At 47.7% G+C, this 22970-nt stretch overlaps 1 protein-coding gene across 1 annotated transcript in view; it reads left to right on the plus strand.

The window, feature by feature from the left end:
- The first annotated feature begins 7395 nt into the window (after nt 1-7395).
- Nucleotides 7396-22970, plus strand: part of Gask1a (golgi associated kinase 1A) — a 26247-nt gene continuing 10672 nt past the window's right edge. The window contains exons 1-2 of the mRNA XM_021207975.2: nt 7396-7595; nt 18763-20028. Coding sequence (XP_021063634.1) covers nt 7593-7595; nt 18763-20028 — 1269 coding nt within the window. The 5' untranslated portion in view covers nt 7396-7592. The remainder of the gene's footprint in view (nt 7596-18762; nt 20029-22970) is intronic.

Raw genomic sequence — 22970 nt, forward strand, 5'->3', positions numbered from 1 at the left:
AAAAAAAAAAAAAAAAGACCTGCCTGTTGTTTAATCTTGGTTGTCAGTTTGATGGGATCTAAAGTTAGGATAGGATGTACACAAACCTGAACACATCTTTGAGTTTGTTTCATGAGGTTCACTGAGATGGGAAGACCCACTTTCAATTTGCATGCAGTTTCTGGACTGAAGAGGAAAAGGCTGGGCAACCAGCATTCATCTGCTTCCTGACCAGGTACTATGTGACCAGCTGCTGCCTCATGCTGCTGTGAGCACTTCCCTGATGCAGTGGACTAGAACCAAAACAAGCCCTTTTGAAATTTGCTTTTGTTAATATTGTGAGAAAAGTAATGGAGTTGGTACCAAAGGTAAGCTATTGCTGTGATAAATCTGACCATGTGGTCCTTGGGCCTTTGGAAATGGATTGCATGAGGGATGTAGAAGACTGGATACTTGGGATAGAGAAGCCCTAGAACACTGTAAGCCAAGGCTAGTGGATCATTCTCATGCGATTTAGAAGTCTATTTCTTCTAAAGAAATAGAAGCTAAAGACTATTCCTATGGTAAACTGGCAATTTTCTTCTCATGTCCCTAGAACTTGAGTGAGAGAATATAAGAATAAGGACTAACTTGGTGACAGAAAATTATGAGGGAAGATAGCATCTCATGTGTGACATGGATACTTCTCTCTTCCAGATCTGTAGTCAGCAAAGAATGGATGCTCAAAAGTGCAATTTAGTGAGGAAAGTAATTTGTTACAGATAAAGCAAGTTTGAAAACAGCTATACTTATTAAAAAGCAGCTGTCATTGTTAAAAGGAAAGTGGCACTGTTAAAGAGGACCCTTGCGCCCTGAGGACAGGCTCCCACTCACTAAAGTCCAGTGGAAATGTTGATTCACTAAAAAGGAGGAAGCGTAACACAAGAGCCACTGGTCCATCTCTGTCCCCGCACACCTCAGCCAGAACATATTTTGTGTCAAAGGTTTTGTGGGTGAATTGATATCCTTATTCCTACAAGGGGAGTCCTGCCTGCTTACAGGAAGTGGCCATTTCAGGCTCTATATCCTCCACTGCCAGGAGTCTCAGCTAGAGTCGCCCCCATAGACTCCTTGGGGCCTCTCTGCACTATCCCAGATCTCTGGCATGCCCTAGAGATGCCCCTAACACCCACCACCGATTTCTGTTCTCTTTCCCCATCCCTACACCTGATTGTTCCCTACCCCATTCCACTCCCCATCCTCGCTCCCATTCAGTTCCCTCCCTCCATCAACCTCCGATGTCTATTTTATTTACCATTCTGAGTAAGATTCAAACTTCCTCCCTTGGGGCCTCCTTGTTATTTGGCTTCTTTGGGTCTGAGAGTTGTACCATGGGTATCCTGTACTTCATGGGTAATATCCACTTATAAGTGAATGCATACCATGCATGTCCTTTTGGGTCTGGGTTATCTCACTCAAGATGATATTTCCTAATTCTATCTATTTGCCTGGAAAATTCATGATGTCCTTGTTTTTAATAGCTGAGTAGTATTCCACTGTGTGAATGAACCACATTTCCTTTATCCATTTTTCAGTTAAGAGATATCTGGTTGTTTCCAGTTTTTGGCTATTATGAATAGAGCTGTTATGGAGATAGCGAAGCAAGTGTCCCTGTGATATGGTGGAGAATCTTTTGATTATATTCCCAGGAGTTGTGTAGCCTGATCTTGAAGTAAAAATATTCTAAATTTTCTGAGAAACTACCAAATTGATTTCCAGAGTGGTTGTACAAGTCTGCACCCCACGAGCAATGGAGCAATGTTGCTTGCTCCACAGCCTCTACTGTGTGTGCTGCGTTGCTGTTCTTTGAGTTTTTGATGTTAGCCATACTGATGGGTGTAAGGTAGAATCTCAGAGTTGTTTTGATTTGCATTTCCCTGATGAGTAAGAACAGTGAACATTTCTTTAAGTGCTTCTTGGCCATTAGAGATTCCTCTGTTGAGAATTCTGTTTAGATCTGTGCCGCATTTTTAAATTGGGTTATTTGGTTGTTGGTATGTAACTTGTTGAGTTCTTTATAAATTTTGGATATTATCCCTTGTCAGATGAAGAGTTGGTGAAGATCCTTTCCCAATTTGTAGGCTGACCTTTTGTCTTACTGACAGCATCCTTTGCTTTACAGAAGCTTTTCGGTTTCATGAAATCCCAATTATTAATTGTGGATTTTAGTACCTGAGCTATGGGTGCTCTGTTCAGGAAGTTGTCCTCTGTACCAGTGCGCTCAAGACTATCCCCCACCCCCTCTTCTGTTAGATTTATTGTGTCTGGTTTCATGTTGAGGTCTTTGATCCACGTGGACTTGAGTTTTATGCAGGATGATACGTATGAATCTATTTGCATTCTTTTACATGCAGACATCCAAGTTAGACCAGCACAATTTGTCAAAGAGATTTTCTTTTTCTCATTGTATGGCTTTGTCTTCTTTGTAAAAAATCAAGTGCCCATAGGTGTGTGGGTTTAGTTCCAGGTCTTTGAGTTGATTTCATTGATCAATCTGTCTGTTTTATGCCAATACCATAAAGTTTCTTTTTAACAACTTTTATTCTGTTTTAACTATCTTGGGTTCTTTGTTTTTTCATATGAAATTTATTAGTGCTCTTTCAACACTTGTAAAAAATTGTGTTGGAATTTTGATGGGAATTATGTTGAATCTGTAGATTTTTTTTTTAGATCAAAATCTGATGCATACTTCAAAGGGCTAATTATAATCATTCGGTTTTTTCCTTAGGTTGCTATGATATGTTTGAAGAAATGGGCCTTGGAGCTGGAGAGATGACTTAGCAGTTAAGACAACTGGCTGTTGTCTTAGTTTAATATTGCTACGAAGAGACACCTTTATAAAAGAAAGCATTTAATTGGGATCTTGCTTTCGGAGGGGGGTCCATGAGCATCAGAGTAAGGAGTGTGGCTACAGGAGGGAGGCACGGCGCGAGAACAGTGGCTGTGAGCTTGTACTCTGTGTGAAAGCCTGAGGCAGAGGGAAAGAGAGGGAGAGCAGACAGAGAAGTGACCTGGAAGCTCCTCTCCAGTGACCCCTCCAACACGGCACACCCTTCCAAAACCGTTCTAATAGCTCAGGACCAAGTAGTACACTGCTCGTGCACAGAGCCCAAGTTTTGGTTCCCAGCACCCACATCAGGCAGCTCATAACTGCCTATAATTCCAGTTCCAGAGAATCTGACACCCTTTTTGCAACATGTATTTAAAAATGAACCTTAAGTGGGCCTTGTAGAAGGCTGTGTCTTCACCTCATAGGCTGAGAATAGAATCTGGTTATTTTACTTCAGGCACTGACCTGGACCTGTTCTTCAACTGTGTTCTTTCTCTTCCTCCATTGTCTGCAAATTCTCCTATTGTAGCAGGGACACTTAGGACAGCTAACCGGATGGGAGCCATATTTTGGTGATTTTAAAAGTGTATCATCAAGAAAAAAATTTTCCCTTGTCTTCTGGTGCAACATGAAGCAAAAGTAATTCAATAACTGAGGCCTCTTCCCCCTCCCCTTAGGATTTCTTTCAGTCTCTTGTCTCTGTCACTTATCTCCTAGTCTGTTTTGAAGTCGACTGACTAGATTTATGGGGCTGTTGAATTACAGTGGAATGAACTTTATCAAATCAAATCCATAGTGAAAATCTATCAATATGAAACTGGTGAGCTTCCAAATGCTTCTTCATACATCTTTAGGCTTGGTTAACTAGCCTACTGTACTGGCTGGTTTTGTGTGTCAACTTGACACAAGCTGGAATTATCACAGAGACAGGAGCCTCCCTTGAGGAAATGCCTCCATGAGATCCAGCTGTAAGGCATTTTTTCAATTAGTGATCCAGGAGGGAGGGCCCATTGTGGGTGGTGCCATCCCTGGGCTGGTAGTCCTGGATTCTATAAGAGAGCAGGCTGAGCAAGCCAGGGGAGGCAAGCCAGTAAGTAACATCCCTCCATGGCCTCTGCATCATCTCCTGCTTCCTGACCTGCCTGAGTTCCAGTCTTGACTTCCTTTGGTGATGAACAGCAATGTGGAAGTGTAAGCTGAATAAACCCTTTCCTCCCCAACTTGCTTCTTGTCATGATGTTTGTGCAGGAATAGAAACCCTGACTAAGACACCTAATGTCCTTCCCATCCACTCCTTTTGGGAGACAGGGCTCACTTTGTAGCCTAGGCTGGCCTGAAACTCACTGTGTTATCTATGCTGGCCTTGAACTTGCTGTGGTCTTTCTGTTTTAGCCTTAAAAGTGCTGGGAATACAAGCCTTAAGTATGAGCCATTTTGCCTGGATGGCAGCTTCTTTCCCCTTTTTTATTCAGCCTGGGACCTCAGCTCATAGGATGGAACTACCTACATTCAGGATTCATCTTCCCTTCTCAACAAACACTTTCTCTTACTATAACAGAATGCTAGAGATAATCAGTTTAGAGAGAGAAGGGGTTCTGGGGGTTGCAGCCCATGATCAGTGGCTTTGTAGTGAGGCAGCATGGCTTGGTAAGAAGTATGGCTCACAAACTCAGGACCTCAGAAAAAGAGGAAAGCGCTATACAGTCCTACATCCCCTTGTAGAGCATACCCCAGTATATAGGAATTGCCTCCTAAAGGCTCTAATCACCCCTGACAACACTGTCATGGACCAAGCCTTAACATACAGGCATTGTGGGGCTTTTTGCTGCCATGCATAGCAGCCATATGCTGGAGATGACAGGGACTATGGAGAACCGACTCCCTCTGAACTGCTGCATGACAGCAAGTAGGAGTGGGGCAGCACTTATTCAGTTAGTGTCTGTAAAGTTTGGAATGGTTGTGGGTGTAGTGTGGTTGTGAACATAAGAGCTGCAAGGACCGAACTGGATCTTGTTGGAGAGTCTAGACTGGGGCCAGTTCTGCTTATTGTCTGGAGCTGAGTTCTTTCTTTACCTCTATGAGATCAGGGTATTCTGCAGAAGCTGGGAGATACAGTTAAGTCAAAGCCCAGAATAATGTCTGTGTGAAATATCAGCCACACGAGGGTGCCATTCCCTCCCGCATTTCTTATACTTTTGCTTCTGGGAGCAGCTTGGATGGATCCAGCCCTGTGAGCCAAGCTGGCAGCTTCATGACTATGTCTAAGAGAAATTCAGAGTCTGAAAGAGGGCATTGGATCTGCTGAAGATGGAATTATAGTCAGCAGAGAGCCAGCACATGTGGGTGCTGGGACTTGGAAACTACTCAGGTCTTCTGTAAGAGCAGAGAATGCCCTTAATTGTGGAACAGTCACTTCAACTCGTCTGTTCCACTTGTTAGCACAGGTTCTTCAGACTTTATTCATTAGTAGATACCAGTGAAGTCACGTTATCTTGAGATCACCATTAAGAATATTAGAATAAAACATAAAAATATCACAGTCAGGTTGGTGAGATGGCTCAGCCGGTAAACAATTGGTGCTGAGCCAGATGACTTGAGTTGTATGCATGGGATCCACACGGTAGGAGAGAGCAGACTCCAGCAGATTGTTGCACCTACACACACACACACACACACACACACACACACACACTAAAATGTAAAAGTATATAAGAGTATCACATAAAGTAATTGTTTTCATTTTCTCTTCTGTTGCTATGGCAAAACACCCTGACAAAAGCTATTTCAAGAAAAAATGGTTTATTTGGCTCGCACTTCCAGGTTACATTTTATCACTGAGAGGGAGCCAAGCCAGCCGGAGATTGTAGCTAGTCACATCCTACCTACAGTCAAGAGGAGAGCCGTGACAGCATTCGTGTTAGTGCTCAACTGACTCCATTTTATTCAGCCCACAACTCTAGCCAGTGAAAAGTGCTGCCCGCTCAGTGTGGAGCTTCCTAATTCGATACAATTACGATGATACTTCACAGGCATGCCCGAAGGCCAGCCTGATACAGGCAACCCCATTATTGAGAATTCGTCCCAGTTGCTTCTAGATTACATCACGTTGATTAAAATTAATCATGCAGGGCTGCAGAGATGGCTCGGGATCTAAGAACACTGACTTTTCTTGCAGAGGACCTCGGTTTGATTCCCAGAACCCATATGACAGCTCACAACCACCTGTAACTCCGATTTCAGAGATCTGACATCTGCCCTCCATGAGCACTGCACACACATGGTGCATGGCACACACAAAGGCAGACATGCATAACAACATACATAAATCCAAAAATTAACCATCAAAGTCATGCTTCCTTAAATATATCCACATATGTTTATGTAGAGGGTCATGGCACACTTGTATATCTAATGTGGAGAAACAAAGAGATTCAGAACCAAATCCAACTCTTAAACACTTGAGCGGGAACACTGGGCAGCTGCTGCTTTTCACATTATTCTTCCAGCTCCTGGGTTGCCAGCCCTTCTAGGATTCTATCTGCGTTCAGGCTGCAATTAGCAGTGCCCCTGCCCAGCCCTTCCCCATTAGCTCCAAGCTTTCACATCCTAGCAGGTAGGCTGAGACTTAAAGCTGTAACTGGCTTCCTGGTTTTGACTTCCCAACAGTGTTTCCTTTTCTGTAAATTTGCTCCAAGGCATTGTTTGTGGTGATTCAATGCTACAATGTATAGAAAGCATTTAAGGCTGACTGCTTTTGGCACAGCATTCTGCAATGCTCCTGTGTCCCCTATCAGCAATAATCTGATAGTTGTTGATCCATCTGGGGAGCCTGAGGGTGGCTCATCTATCTCGTGGTGACCCTAAAAGTTTAAATCCTGGTAGGTTATTTTCAGTTTGGTTCCAAGATTCTGTCCTACTGTCCACTCTGCCCTAACCTCCAACCGTTGTCTACCTCCCCTTAAGAATTCTAAGTTCCAGGTCTCAGACTTCTTAGGGGCAGTCTTCTCAGAAGTCCAGGTCCTCCTTGGCAGCCCCTGTTACAGTGAGGCCAGCAGGATCCTGCACCACAGATAGCAAGCCCAGTGCAGGCCCTCTAGTCCAGCCCCTGACTAGGTTGGCCCCTGAATGAGGTTCTGCTATTGTTAATGACCTTCAGTGGTTAATGTATTTGCCTCCCAAACCGCCCTTGGGCACTGTGCCCAAAGCAACTGAAGAGGTGCCAGTGGCAGACTGGTCTTCCTGAGGTTTTGCAGAGGAGAGGGCCAGTATAGGGAATCATCGTCCGGGCCCCCGCCCCATGAGTTGCACCCAAACACCTTAGAGGCTCCTCTGAACCCAGCACAGCAGCTGCGGATGGTGTGTGTGGGGGGGGGGGAGGGTGAGACTCTTTCCTTTCTAGCACCAGAGACCTCGCTCTAGGCAGCTTCTGTTGGCCAGAAGTGGGTAGGGCTTTTATTATGAAAGGGGCCTCCCCCTTCCGCGCTTTCTGGGGACTGGGGAGGCTGGGCTGCGCTGCTAGGCTGGAGCTGTGCAAACTCTGGGAAGGTCCCCAGCGGTTGGAGGAGGCTTCCGCAGGACTCTGCAGACTCACAAGCGGAGGGAGCATCCTGTGTTGTGTCCCGTCCTGCAGTCTGGTGGCGGGAAAGGTGTGGACCTAATTCCAGCCCCGCCTGGAGAGTCTGGGCTCCAGGGATGAGTCTGCCAGTAGGCTGAGCCCAGGAACCTGCTGCAGTACCGTGGGGACATGGTAGGAGTGGCCGAACAGGGTGGTGGGTACAGGTGGGCGCCAGAGCAGGCGGCCTTGATGTCTCGCATGAGTTGCACAGGTGGCATCCCAGGCCACAGTTATCCCTCAAGCTTTTTCATGGGGCCACAGTGACTTTCATTTGTGCCCTGAACTGGAGAGTCAAGGACCCCTCACACGTAGCTGAACTGTTATCTAGGCAAAATGCTTGCAGGAGAGTAAAGGATTCCTTTGAGCACCCAAGGAGGACCTGATGGGCAAGGGCCTTTCAAGCCACCTCCTTCCTTCTCAAAGATGTGTAAATTTCATGGTGTTCTATGGCTAAGTGGTATATTGATGCTTTAAAAAAATACCTTGTATCACCTTTGAGTTAAAGTCTTACTGCCCCGCCACGTCTGCCTGCTGGACAGAGTGGTCATGGGGATGCCTGTAGGTCTGAGGAGTCACTGATAAAGTCTAGGACCCGTGGACTTGATTCTTTTCCAACCTCACAGGCACTAAGAGAGGAAAACAAGAATTTGAAAACCCGCCCTTGTGGCTTTAGCTAAGGCACTGATGTAAACCCTTAGGGCAGGTTGGTGTGCTCTCTGCTTCTGATGGAAAACCTGCAGCCCAGGTACCAGGGTGTGTGTCCAGTGTGCTGGAGTGCCACTGCCTGCTCTGTGACTCCCTGAGGGATCCCTTTCTCTCTGGGTTTTGGGGGGGATGCAGATGGGAACTCCCCAGAGATGCTTCCTGGGTAGTTGATCCATGGGCCAGGAACTCAGCCGACCTTTATAGGAAGTGGGTCAACGTGGGAACAGATCCTGGTGCTGTGAGGACCCTGACCAGTGAGAGCTGGGGCTCGGTCCTGAGGCCTGGATTTGCTCCTGGCTTCTCTACAGCCTTACAAGTTTCCTGCAAAGCTCCACATGAGTAAGGAACCCTTACATCTGAGAGGAGGCATGGCTGGAGGCGCAGGGTACGAGCTGGAGTGCTGCTGGAATCCTGGTTTAGGAGCAATTCTCCCATTCAAAAAATTATGGCCCACAGCCATGTACTCTGAGGGGTGTTAGTGGTCTCTGCTCTCAGGCCATTTTTAGGAGTCTCTTCTTTCCACTACGTAGGTTCTGGGGATTGAACTCAGCAAGGTGGGTAAATACCTTTACCTACTCAGCCATCTCAGTTGACAAAATTCTGTAAAATACATTATCCTTCAGACCAAGGCTAAGTGATATCTCTCCATTAGTCTTCTGAATGGGTCTTTTACAGTTACCTTCGTAATCATAAAAGCAGACTGGAAACAGTTCCAGGAATAAATAAGTGTGCTGCTATTCATGTCCCCATTGCTGTCTTGCTTGGGGTTTCTGATGTCGGCACAGTCATCTAGCTCCCTACCTCCTGACTTCTGGGCCTAGCTAGCCACACCTGGTGACACCTTTCGTCCACTTCTCTGCCACTGGCCATGGACTTGGGTTTCTCTTAAGTGGCCTCTGGAAGGAACTATGTCACACGTTGTTTACTTGTGGGCAGTTTCTGTTTGCTTTGAAAGGTGTTTGCTTGCAACGGGCAAACATCCTCTTCCAGTACCATCCAGAGAATTCAAATCCCCAAGTCTTGGCTGGGGCAGCAGGTTTGTGGCTTTGTGCTTAGGAGCCAAGTTGGGGAGCGATTTTTCCAGAAATGCCATCAGCCAAGAGCTGGCTAACAGCTAAGGAGGGGCTGGGACTAGAGAGGAGAGAGATGTATCTGTGGATGGCAACTAGAGAGGGAGGCATGAAGATGCACTGGGCTAACTCTTTGGATAGCCTTTCTTGTGAGCTGACCTGGGAGCAAGGAGTGTCCCGACAGCCTTGTGCCACGAGATGGCTTTCCTCCGCAGTGCAGTGTTTCTTCTCACTGGCATGGCAGCTGAAAGGTGGCAGTCATGGTCAGGTGCTCATCACAGGCACAGGTTGAGCTTTGTGCCCTGGCTAGTGAGACTGTATCAATAAGAGGAGTCGGACTCCTTCCGGCTCCAGCCTTGGCTCCGTCCCACCATGCCATAAGGTGATTTCTCACACTCTGGGCTAAAGAGACTTTCATGTTTTCAGCAAGGAATAAAAAGTGGACTTGGTTCTTAAGAATGCTTGGTGACACATCTGAAGTAGCATGCGTAACTGTTGTAAGATGAGTTCAGGGAGCGATGTACGTGTGACATACAGAACCCACAGATGAGTTCAGGGAGTGATGTACGTGTGACATACAGAACCCACAGATGAGTTCAGGGAGTGATGTACNCCCACAGATGAGTTCAGGGAGTGATGTACGTGTGACATACAGAACCCACAGATGAGTTCAGGGAGTGATGTACGTGTGACATACAGAACCCACAGCTCTCTTCGTCCTTTCTCCAAGGGAAAGGAAGGGCTCCAGTGTGAAGCTCATAGGAAACCGGCAGCCAGGAGGAAGGAGAGGAGAGAGATGGGGAGGGCAGTGGGGGTCACCCAGAGGTGCTGTGTGTGAGGTGGGCCTTGTCAGGGAGGTGGCAGTGTCTGTGATGGTCTGTATGGAGCGGGGCCTGGTCTTAGGCCTGCTGTCCTCTGGTCTGTACAGTTTCTGGTTTTCTCCTTTGGTCTGCCTGGGTTTTCCTTGTAAGATTAAAAATGCTGTTGATTTTTTTCTTTTTCTTTTTTTTTTTAAATGAATGTAGAGTTGAGGCACAGTTCTGACAAACTTGCTCTTTTAAATCTGATTGCTGCTGCTTCTTCAGATTTGATTATTGAACATTTCCCTCTGGACACCTGCAGGAGTTCTTTTTCTCACTGCTGTGACAGAATACCTGATCAAAAGTCAGTTGAAGAAAGCAGCTTTATTTTGGTTCACAGTCCATCAGGGCAGGGAAAGCCTGGTGGGGGGAGCTTCAGGCAGCTGGCTTTGAGATGCAGAGTGCAAGGTGGGCTGCAGGAGCCAGAGTGGGGCTCAAGCTGTGCAATGGTGTGGTTGAAATTCTTCCATTCTGGGACCGGTGGAGCTGAATCTATAAACAGTTTGAGAGCTGGAGGCTGGGATGGCTGTGCAGGGGCCATGTGGGGCCTACGCTGGGGGTGGGGTGGGGTACACAGGCTTCTTTCAGGACAGAGTTGCTCTGTCCCCACAGAGGCTTGGTGCGTGCTTCCTGGGGACCTGGACCCTGCTCAGGCACTGACCATCACAGGGCTTCTTCGTGGGCATCCCAGGAGCGTCCTTTGGCGTCTGCACAGCAGACTTTCTGCAGGCATTGGTCCAGTTGGACCTGGTGGTCAGCCATTCCCTTTTCTTCCCAGGTCCTACTACAACTACAAAGACGTTATTGTATCCTTTCTCTCAGAAACCATTAAAATCACTCATCTCCCCTGGGACAGGTATGGCAGACAAGTGCAGTGATGCCCTGTCTAGTCACTTTCCTGAGAGTCAGGGGAAGTTCCGGGCTCCTCTGTCACACTCACTGACCTTGGTAGCAATGGACTTAGACTCTCACAATACCTTCCTTGGTATAGTTTTAAGTCACAAGGGGCTCAGAAGGTGGGTTCTGATCGAGGCTGTGTAGTGAGAATTTTGTTTTCTTTTAAAAATCAGTTATGTTATGTGAATATGTTTTTATTTTAATACAAGGTGTGGGATATGGGGCTGCTTCAGATTGTCACAGCAGCTGACTATGATTTGTCTCATGCTCTGGCAGGGGGGTGGTTCTGCCAGCTGAAGATGATTTACACTGGGGATTCTGGAGCCTCTTTGGAGGGTATATAAGTGCCAGAGCCCTGAGAGAGGAGTTAGCTGCTGTCCCCCCTTCCCCTCTAACCCTCTTTCTCATCTACCTGGTTTTGAAGGGTTGGAAGGGATTGGGGTGGTAAGAACCCAATAAAGAAGCTAAAAGTACTGCCACAAAGCTGCATTCAAACTCTGCCCACCTGAAGCTGGTCTCTGAACATTTAACCCCTAGCCTCAGTTTTCCTTGCAGATCATAGTGTCTGCTATAGGGTTGTGTACACCGACCTAGAAGCTGCTCTGCACTGTGCGCTGGTGCACAGCCACACCCAGTAATGCCGTTATCCTCAAGACAGCACAGGAGGCCTGAATTTGCCCTCTGTGACTGCCGTGTGATGGCTCCAGGGTACCAAGTGGGGAAAGCACCAGGAGCCCTGCTCCCCAGGGTCCCGGGAAGAAGGGATTGGCAGAGAGACACCTGCTTTGATATCAGCCCCAAAATGGTAAACTAGAGAGGATGGGTTCAAAGCAATGGAAGAGGGGTACTTAGTTCAAGGATTCTTGACCTAAGTACCCCTCCTCCATTGCTTTGAACTAACATGTATTGCTGTGTATGTGTGCTATGTGTATTCACATGTATGCTGTGTGTACACATGCATGCACATGTATGTGTGCTGTGTATGGACATGTGTGCTGTGTGTGTGCACATGTGTGTATACATGCATGCACATGTGTGTGTACACATGTGTGTGCTGTGTGTGGACATGCACGTGCACATGTGTGTGTATATTTGTATGGTGTGTGTGTGTGTGTGTGTGTGTGTGTGCATGTGCACACTGTGAGGGTGCTGAGGCAAGCCACCCAGATATGATCAGGAGGAGCCATGTTCCGCTCTAGCTGTGAGGATGTATGCACTTGCCCTGGTAAGCTGCAAATGTGATTTTTTTTAAAAAAATAGGATTTTCAACATCGACTCAGATTTATTTAAAATATTTCAGGCAAAACAAAACCCATATTCAGGCCAGAACTGACCTGTGGATCTGAGGATTTGTCCAGTCCTGTGAGTTCTTACCTCCAGCTGGTGGTTGGAGTGGATGTTAGAGCCAGGGAGCTGGATTATCTCCTGTTATCAAGAGTTCCTTTAGAGGTGAGGAGATCTGTGATGGGAAGATGAAGTCAGGCCCCCTCTATCTCTGTGTCTGGGCCTCTGAGCAGCCAGAGAAGAAGCATTCGAGGGTGGGGAGCAGCAGCCAGAAAGCAAATGTCTCTACTTTTTCAGTGGCAGTTCTCACTCTGCTCTATCCCAGCCCCAGTTCCAGGCATTTGAGAGCAAAGTGTGTGGCAGAGGAAATTTCTAACAAATGACAAGTCTCCAACATTCCACCTCGCCTGTGGCGCCCCACACTGGTGCTCTGTGAGCTGGGACAAGTGATACTACAGTTGAGTCTCGGGAGGAGGCTTCCCACTGCACACTCGGGTGGAGACTGGAGCCTAGCCTCCAGCAGATTCCCTCCTTTCATGAGTAGGCAGAGGGATTCCACCAGGGAGGATGCTGCTGTCGTGGAGGTTCCTGTGACTGCTGTAGAATCACCATCATGGTCAAAGTAACAAGACCAACAACAGCTGGGGCTCTGTCTGGTTAATTTAGGTCTCCTATACAAACAGTAGCCAGGCCCCACCCCTCTGAGGCTGGCAATTGAGAGCAATCAGGGTGAGATGACCACAGGTGGATTTATTTCTGAGATGACTCTCTTGGCTGCTGAAGTCAATGTTGGTGGTCCTTAGGATTCTCTCAGGATACCAGCCTCATCTGGTCCTGTAGTGGTGTCTCTAGTGCACTGGAGGTGAGTAGGTTATATGAAGCCTAGGGAAGGGACTTTGTGAAGTCATAGGAAGGGGCTTGTGAAGCCACAGGAAGGGACTGTGTAAAGTAACAGAGACTGTGAAATCACAGGAAGGAACTATGAAGTCACAGGAAGGATTGTGTGAAGTCACAGGAAGGGACTGTGAAGTCACAGGAAAAGACTGAAGTCACAGGAAGAGACTGTGTGAAGTCACAGGAAGGGCCTGTGTGAAGTCACAGGAAGGGACTGTGAAGTCACAGGAAGGGACTGTGTGAAGTAACAGGAAGGGACTGTAAAGTCACAGGAAGGGACTGTGAAGTCACAGGAAGAGACTGTGTGAAGTCACAGGAAGGGACTGTGAAGTCACAGGAAGGGACTGTGTGAAGTCACAGGAAGGGACTGTGTGAAGTCACAGGAAGGGACTGTGTGAAATCACAGGAAGGGACTGTGTGAAGTCACAGAAAGAGACTGTGAAGTCACAGGAAGGGACTGTGTGAAGTCACAGGAAGGGACTGTGTGAAGTCATAAGAAGGAGCTGTGTGAAGTCACAGGAGAAGGGGCTGAGAGTAGTAGGAAGGGGCAGCTACGGGGTTGCATGAAGGCCAGGGATGAGAGCTCTGTGAGGGAGCCTTCATGAGGTCTGAATGTGGAGCTGCTTCTGGAACAACCAGGAAATGTAGCACCTGCCTGGTTCTCCTGTTTTTGTTTGCCTGTTTGTTAAGAGTATATAGATAATTAGATAATTAGGAAGTGACTTCCTATGTTGCCTCTCAAATGTGCCCAGGTAGGAAGGACTCAGATCCTCACATTTCTAATTTGATATTGTGAGTCTTCTAATTATAGAAATTAAGGAAAAACACAGACAAGAGACACAGCAGCTGTTGTTTTGAATGAATATGGAGCTCAAACATTTTCATTTCCCTTCAGTGATTTTTGCCTTTATGCCCAGGGGTGGCCACATGCCTTTGCTTTCTTTTATGTCTCCCATTGCTGATGAACTGGTCAGTCCTAAACAATTAGTCTCCATTCAGAGTCAGGCCATTCCTGAAACCCAACACAATCTCCATGAGGTCAAGCTGGGGTGCCTTTCCAGGGTCTAACATCTGCTTAGCCAGCTGGCCTGGGTTTGTGCCTGGTGGTGTCCTTGAGGATCCCCCCTCTCCCCTGAGAATATTAACTGCACTCGTCACTGGCTCCTAATTCCGGCAGGAGGATCAACAACTTAATATAAGTGAGTCCCCCAAACAGCCCCAGGCGCACAGGGAACAGCAAGTGAATGTTCAGCTTCCATTTCTTAGCTTTTCTGCCTTCAAATTGGCTGAGGCAGAAATTACAGGGGTGAAAGCCCTTCCCTGCTTTGGAGTTGTTGGTGTGGAAAGAAAATCATGATCCCCCAAGGGGCTGAGTACTGGAGCCTGGTCAGCTGGTGGCTTTGGAGACAGACAGCCGGGGACTCTGCCCGCAGCAGAAGGGACAGCTCAGCCTCCTGAGGCCCCACAGCTCTGATCAGGAGATGGTCTCTGTGTGCCTAGTGGCTTTGTGGTTGGGCCCATCACCTTTGTTCCAGAGGCTAGTGCCCAACCATATTCCTTGTTCTGTCTTAGAAAACCAAGGGCGTCAGGGTCCCACAGTCACAGAAACATGTGACAATGGTGACATGTGGCTTTAATCTATCTCTGAACGTCAGCTCATGTGTTCCTTCTCACCCCAGCCAGATTTTCCTCATGACAGTTATTTAACTAACCCTGTGGAAGATGACACAGGATCTCAACATTTCAGAGTCTGCCAACCCTAGTCTTGGTCAGTAGTGATGACTCAGGGGACGGTGATAGGGGGTGGAGGGGTCAGAAAGGGACAAAGGTCAGAGAACAAGGCTTGGCACATCTTTAGAAATGATCCAGAATCAGAGCCAGAACAGTCATCTACTAAACACACACACACACACACTCAGCACAGGACTCTCAACACTGTCATTGCACACACACACAGTCTCTCTCTCTCTCTCTCTCTCTCTCACACACACACACACACACACAGGACTCATAACACTGCCATTGGACACACACACACACTCAGCACAGGATTCATAACACTGTCATTGCACACACACACACACACATACACACACACACAAACACACACAGTCTCTCTCTCTCTCTCTCTCTCTCTCTCAGACAGGACTCATAACACTGTCATTGTGTGCACACACACAGTCTCTCACACACACAGACAGGACTCATAACACTGTCACTGGACACATACACACACACACAGCACACACACACACACACACTCAGACTGGACTTATAACACTGTCATTGGACACACACAAAGTCTCACACACACACACACACTCAGAACAGAACTTATAACACATTGGACACACACAGTCACACACACTCCGACAAGATTCATAACACTGTCATTGGACACACACACAGCCACACACACTCAGCCCAGGACTTCCATAGACACACTATCACTTGGCTTATACACAAATACATGTACATACACATACTTTATCGCAGGGCACACACACACACAGGACTTACACACTTAAGGCACACTATGCACACTCACTGTTACATGACACTCACACTCAGGTTCATGCACACACATACAAAATAAACAAAACATTAAGAATTAAGACAAAACACCTAGCTATGAGGGCATCCCACCCATCTCAATTTTGGCCCCTCACTACCCATCCCCTCTGGTTCACTTTCCCACATGCTATTGCCAAGACTCTCCCTCCTGTCTCCCTTCATCTTCAGACAGAAACTCTGCTGATGCTCCAGCCAGGTGGCCTCCTTGTTGCCTACACTTGAGGTTTTAGAATAAAATGCCTTTCGTGCCCCTGCCTTGGGAACCCCCACTCTTTATTCTGATCTTAATGTGCCCTGACCTGACAGGATGGCTTTTCTCAGAAAGAGAAGAGGGTGTCTGGAAAACGGGGGCTTGCACTAGTCACCTTTCTCTTCTCAAGAAGCAACTTGGGGGTGGGGGGAATGTTTGACTCATGGTTTGAGAAGGGAGGTGTTTGCCATGGCAGAGAAGCTCTGAAGGCAGGAGCATGAGGCAGCTGGCCATACTGCATCTACAGCGAGGAAGCTGAGAGAGGACAGGAAGTAAGGGCCAAGCCTCAAGACCCACCTAGACCAGTGACCCTCTTCCTCCATGGAGACTTCCTAAAGGCCACACAGTTTTCTGAAGCAGGGCCAACTGCTGAGGACCAAGTGTTCAAATACAAGTGTGGTGCCTATCACCACAACAGGATAGACCAGTGGTGATAGCAACACTCATGGGAGGGCACAGCGGGGACCCCAACACTCATGGGAAGGGCACAGCGGGGACCCCAACACTCATGGGAGGGCACAGTGAGGACCCCAAAACTCATGGGGAGGGTACAGTGGGGACCCCAACACTCATGCGAGGGCACAGTGGGGACCCCAATGCTCATGGGAAAGGCACAGTGGGACCCCAACACTTATTGGAAGGGTGCAGTAGGGACTCCAATGCTCAGTGTGGACCCCAACGCTAATAGGGGCACAGTGGGGACTCCAACACTCATGGGAAGGGTGCAGCAGGCCCATTACATAATTCAATCCACTTAGTTCTCACATGATCCCTCTAGGTGAACAGAAATCCCCTGTTTATCTTCTGAGTCACAGAAACAGAGGTGTGTGGCTTCCATATTGTTCATAGCTTTGGAAGCTCAGAACCTGGCTGGGATGCCTGGACTGTGAGTTTTCTTCAGCTCAGGGAGGATGTAGCTATTGGTCCATGGCGTCTTCCCCAGGAACTGAAAAGAGTCCTGGTGAGGGGTAGAGAGTAGTGATTAGAGAGGAGAGCGGTTGCAGAGTCCTTCCTGCTGCAGCCCTCTCAGGGCAGACGATGTAGGCACTTAGGTTATTGAGACTGGTCAGGAGAGTGGTTCTGGCAGGCAGGGGAGGTCAGCTCAGCTCTGCCCATAGACTCTAGAATGTTCTACATTACGATCCTTCCCTTTTCACTCACACTTTGTTATTTAGCCGCATATTTGTCTTTAGAGATTCTTTTCAGTTTGATCAAAGCCACTTTTCTTTTCCCAAAGCTTTCATGTGTGTGGCCCTGCAGAGGGCATCTGCTCATGGCCATTCTGAGCTTTTCTCTGCACACTTGCCAATCTCCCCCACCCCACCCCCACCCAGGTTTCCTGAAGTCAAGTAAGGCACAGCAACATCCACCCTCACCCTTCCTGGCCCATCTTAGGAGGTGATTTATTTTTCCTAGGGCTATCCAGCCCTTTGAGAACACAGATTATGAATTCAACTTCAAAACACATCTTTGCTTTTTCATTTTCGAAGAAGAAAAATCTTTTGTTTTTCCATTTTAGAAGAAGAAAAATCCAGACGAATGTTTCTAAGGACACTTTTGATCTCAGTATTACCGCTGAGTATGTCTGTCCCTGCCAGCTCATTGGGCCTGGATCTTCCTGCTCTTAACTTTAAAATAAAATTTATATAATTCCAATTTGTCTAGTTGTTCTGATAGCTAAAGGAGTTACCAGGCCATGGAAACGGATAGTAAAAGTGGGGCCCAAAGTCCTCTCTGGTGTCATTTGTAGAAATTCTCAGGAGTTTCTGCAGAGATGTGCACACAGAGTTCAGCACACCATTGTGTGGTGTACCTCAGATTAGGGCCATGGCTACCTGCAGGAAGAGGGAGGGGGTGTTTCCCCTCCAATTTTCTTTCCTCTTTCTTTCTTTCTTTCTTTCTTTCTTTCTTTCTTTCTTTCTTTCTTTCTTTCTTTCTTTCTTTCTTTCTTTCCCCCCTCTCTCTTTCTTTCCTTTTTTTTAAAGGATTTATTTATTTATTTTATGTATATGAGCACACCATTGCTCTCTTCAGAGACACCAGAAGAGGGCGTCAGAAATCATTATAGATGATTGTGAGCCACCATGTGGTTGCTGGGAATTGAACTCAGGACCTATGGAAGAGCAGTCAGTGCTCTTAACCACTAAGCCATCTCGCTAGCCCCCCTCCAATTTCTTTACTTTTTATTTTTTAAAGCTCTGTCTGTCTGTCTGTCTGTCTGCATCTGTGTTTCTATGTGAGTATGAGTACCCCATGGAAGCTGGAAGAGGTGACCTGATGTCATGCTACTGGAGTTATAGGCCGCTGTGAGCTGCCCTGTGTGGGTGCTGGGAACTGAATTCAGGTCCCCTGGGAGAGCAGAATGTGCTTCAGTGGCCCCTTGCCCTGATTTTCTTAGCACTACTTGGACTTCTTTCTATGAACAGTTTATTTGTATTTGAAATGGCAATAAAGACTACAGAATTGAAAGGAATGGAGTCAGCATGAGATGATGGATGGAGGGGTCTATTGCGAGGCATGGCCGTCACTGTGTGTGGTGGTTTATCCAGAGATGTCAGGTATGTCTATAAACATCAGTAAAGGCTGGCTAAGAAGCAAGCTGAGCTCTGAAGCAGGGTGGGTGCAGCTGGCTGGGCTGCTCCCCTGTGAACCGCAGCTAGGTGTCCTGCTGCTGCTCTTCCTGTTGTCCACTGCCATTGCTGTTCTGTGTTTTGGAGCTGATGGCTTTCCTAGGTCTCACACTATCTTTTTTACCCCATCCTCAGGCCTCTTGGATCTGGAGAAGGCTTCGTGGCAAGAAGCGGTCAGTGATGGCATTCTGCCTCTTGATGATCCTGTCTGCAGTGGCTGTCACTCATTTCCCTCACGAACATCCAGCTTCCACCCTAGGACTTAGTCCCATGGAGCCTCAGGGGGAAGTTGGTATGTCTGACCCCAGGATTCAGCAGACTTTGAACTCTAGCCTGAGGCAGCCAGCAAGGAACCTGGGCCGCTGGACAGGACAGGCTTTGCTCAGAAATTCCATCTTGGTCTGTGCCAAGAAGCAAAGCCACAGAAGGCAAGTGGACAGAAGCAGGCACCCACTGAGTGTCAGGAGAGATGTGACTGTGGCAGGAGATCCGATACTCAGTGCCCAGGATCGTGAGCTTCTAATCGAGGAGGAGGTCAGAGATGCAGGAGGCCCAGCTCTGGACCAGCCTGGGCATAATGGTTTAGTCCAAGAGATACAGAGCAAGGCAGTCACCATGGTTGTCCCACTCACAGAGAGAAGCCACGCATCTTTCCAGGCACAGAGAGATTCTGCTGCAGCGAGCTTTAGGCTACGGCCAGCAGATGGTAGAGATCCCTTGCCAGGAGCCAAGAACGGAGTCTTGGCTGTTGGGAAGGCTGGGAGTGCCACCTCAGGATCAGAGGCTCCAAGGTGGCCTAGCTCTGCTGAGGACTTGCAGAAGTCCCCATGGTGTGGTACTGAGACCCTTGGGGTGGCCAGCACTGCAGCATGGGGTCAGGTTCCACCATGGTTCACGGAACATGATGTAAAGACTCTCCGGCTACTGGTCCATGGGGAAGTGGTGGGAAAAGCCAGGGTTCCTGCCCATGGGCAGGTGCTGCAGGTTGGACTATCTGCTGGGAATGGCCTCCAGGACATATCTCCTCTCAGGCTCAGCCATCTCTGCTCCCAGGGTCTCTGTGGCCTGATTAAGAGGCCCAGGGACCTGCATGAAGTCCTATCCTTCCACCTGGACCGTGTGCTGGGACTCCAACGGAGCCTACCTGCTGTAGCCCGGAGCTTCCACAGTCCCCTTCTGCCCTACCGTTACACAGATGGCAGTGTAAGGCCCATCATCTGGTGGGCACCAGATGTGCAGCACCTAAGAGACCCAGATGAGGACCAGAACTCTCTGGCCCTGGGCTGGCTGCAGTACCAGGCCTTGCTGGCCCGAGGCTGCAACTGGCCAGGCCAGATCCCATGCCTGGGCATCCACCATGCTGAGTGGGCACGTTTGGCTCTCTTTGACTTTCTGCTTCAGGTAGGTGTGGTTGGGCAGTGGGGTGGAGTGCGGTGGAGTTAGGGGGTTCCAGGTGAAGGCCAGAATGCCCACTCCCCACAGTGCTAGACTTTTGACTAAGCAACTGTTCTTATAATGTTCCTGCCTGTCTATCCTGTACTACCCTAGAGAAGGGATGGTCTATCCTGTGGTACCCTAGAACAGAGCTGTCTCTCCTGTGTACCCTAGAGCGGAGATGATCTATCCTGTGGTACCTTAGAGCAGGGCTGTCTATCCTGTGGTACCCTAGAGCAGGGCTGTCTATCCTGTGGTACCTTAGAGCAGGGCTGTCTATCCTGTGGTACCCTAGAGCAGGGCTTCTTAGATATCCCCACTCAGAGACAGGATATATACATATATATATATATATATATATATATATATATATATATATATACACACACACATACACACACACACACACACACACACACATATGGCCCAATGGTTAAGAATGTTGGCTACTCTTGCTGAGCACCAGGACCTGATGCCCAGGACTGTAACTCCAGTCCAGGGGATCTAATGCCATCTTCTGGCCTCTTCAGGCACCAGAGATGCCCACAGTACACAGACAAACATGCAGGCAAAACATCCAAACAACAGCAAAAACCCCAACCATTACCAAAACAAAACAAAAACAAAACAAAACAAAAGCCCTCCATTTGTGACCCCATTTTATCCAAGGAATTTATATGTGATCCTGAGTAAAATATGGGAATATAAATTATATATATAAATAAAACATTTAAGGATGATAACTATAACAAAATGTACTTTAAACCATTCTCAGGTGCATATAAAACCTTGTCATTTATTAAGGAAGAAAGCAAATATGTATATTAATGAGAGGCACATATTTATTTATTTTTAAATGAAGAGTTAAATGTTGGCTTAGATCTTGATTGGGATTAGGGGATCTTCAACACCTCGCTTTTTATACTCGATTGATACTTTGATTCTGAAGTCATCAATGATGAACGCGGCTTTGATAAGTAAGTAGCATAAAATGGCACAGGTGGTGGCTGGGGAGAGATGCCCCGTTACCAAGTGTCGGGGATGGGAGAGATGCCCCGTCACCAAGTGTGGGGGATGGGAGAGATGCCCCATCACCAAGTGTGGGGGATGGGAGAGATGCCCAGGCACCAAGTGTGGGGGATGGGAGAGATGGCTCAGTCACCAGAGCACTTGCCATGCAAGTGTGAGGACTGAGCTTGGATTCCTGGCACAAGCAGTGCATGCCTGTTGTCCCCACTGTGTGGGACCAGGCAGCCAGGGGAATCACTGAGCCCCAGGTTCAGTGGGAGTCCATGTCTCAAAGTGTAATTGAGGAAGACACTCAAAGTTGGCCCCTGGCCTCCACACATGTGTGTATCCACACATGCATGCCCACCTTCATGACACATGTGAACTTCCCACATGAACATGTACATACAAACACATATGCCACATGCACATGCGTGAACACATGCACACACATGCACACATATGCATGCATACACGCACACACATGAACATATGCACACACATGTACACACATGCATGCACATGTGTGTGCACAAGTGCTCACACGTGCACACACACACAAAAATACACACAATAAATTAAAATTCTATTTTAATCTCAAGTTTCAAAATCAGGACCCTTCACCCAAATCCCATTGTTGAAATACCAGTTCACTACTCTTTACAATTTTGGATGTACTTATTTTATGTGTATGAGTGTTTTTCCTGCATGAATGTATGTTTACCACATGTCTGCCTGGTGACCATGGAAGGCAGAAAAGGGAGAGCATAAGATTCCTTGGAACTGTAGTCACAGATGATTGTAAGCTACCATGTTGATGCTGGGGATCAAGGCCAGGTCTCTGTAAGGTCGACAAGTAACCTTAACCACTAGGCCATCTCTCCAGTCTCATAACTGTTTATGATTTTGTATCTTTGAACCAACATGGAGATAAGAGGACTGCATAATTTAAAATAAGAGACAGAAGAGAGAAGAGAGAGGGGCAAGGTCAGAAAGAATAGAAGGAAACCGTAAAGGGATGATGCCTGTCAGTCTGGGCACTGAGCATTCCCTGTGGCCAACTGAGTTTCTTGCTCCTCTGCCTGGCAAAAGAAAAGCCAGTGCTGAGCGGTGGGGGCGAGGTGGGATCCTAGGTAGAGATGAACAGCAAGGTGAGGGAGCACACGTGTGGCTGCTCTGGGCTTGTACGTGTGGGATGCTGCCTGTAGACAGGGAGCTTGAAGCGGCTGGTCACCCACACCCATAACCAAGACGCAGAGAGCCAGGAGTGCTTTGTAGTGGTTGGCTCGCTTTCTGTTTTATACATTCTAGAATCCCTGCCCACAATGAAAATGGGACTCCCCCATTATGAAGGGCATTCCTCTGAATCATGAGCCCGAATAAATCTTTGGTCCCTTAAGTTGCTTTTGTTGAGGTGTCTTATCACAGCTGTGGGAAAGGAAACCAGAGCATGCGCCATGTGCTTGAGGGGCTGAAGTATCTTGAGGTTAGATAAAGAATTAACTACCTGCACTTGGATTCTTGTCCTAATGTCTGTCTCTGGGCCCTGCCTATGTCAGATAGTATCCCAGCCTGAGTGGCTCTTACGTGCTAGGCCATTTGTGGATGAACTCAACACCTGTATATATGGTATATACTTGATACCATAGTAGGTACCACACTCAACATTATTCAAGAACAGACCCAGCCCTTCTCCATGGCAGCCTTACTGGTGGGATGCCATGTTTATTCAAATTCTAACCTTGAGCTGACTGAGGAGGCAGCTCAGTTGGTAAAGTGCTTGCTGTGCGAGCATTTCATAAGCCACGTGTGGCTGTGTGTGCCTGGGGTTCCAGTGCTGGAGACAAGTGTGGCTGTGTGTGCCTGGGGTTCCAGTGCTGGAGACAAGTGTGGCTGTGTGT

Source organism: Mus pahari, chromosome 10, assembly GCF_900095145.1.
Source record: "Mus pahari chromosome 10, PAHARI_EIJ_v1.1, whole genome shotgun sequence".
NCBI classification, from domain to species: Eukaryota; Metazoa; Chordata; class Mammalia; order Rodentia; family Muridae; genus Mus; species Mus pahari.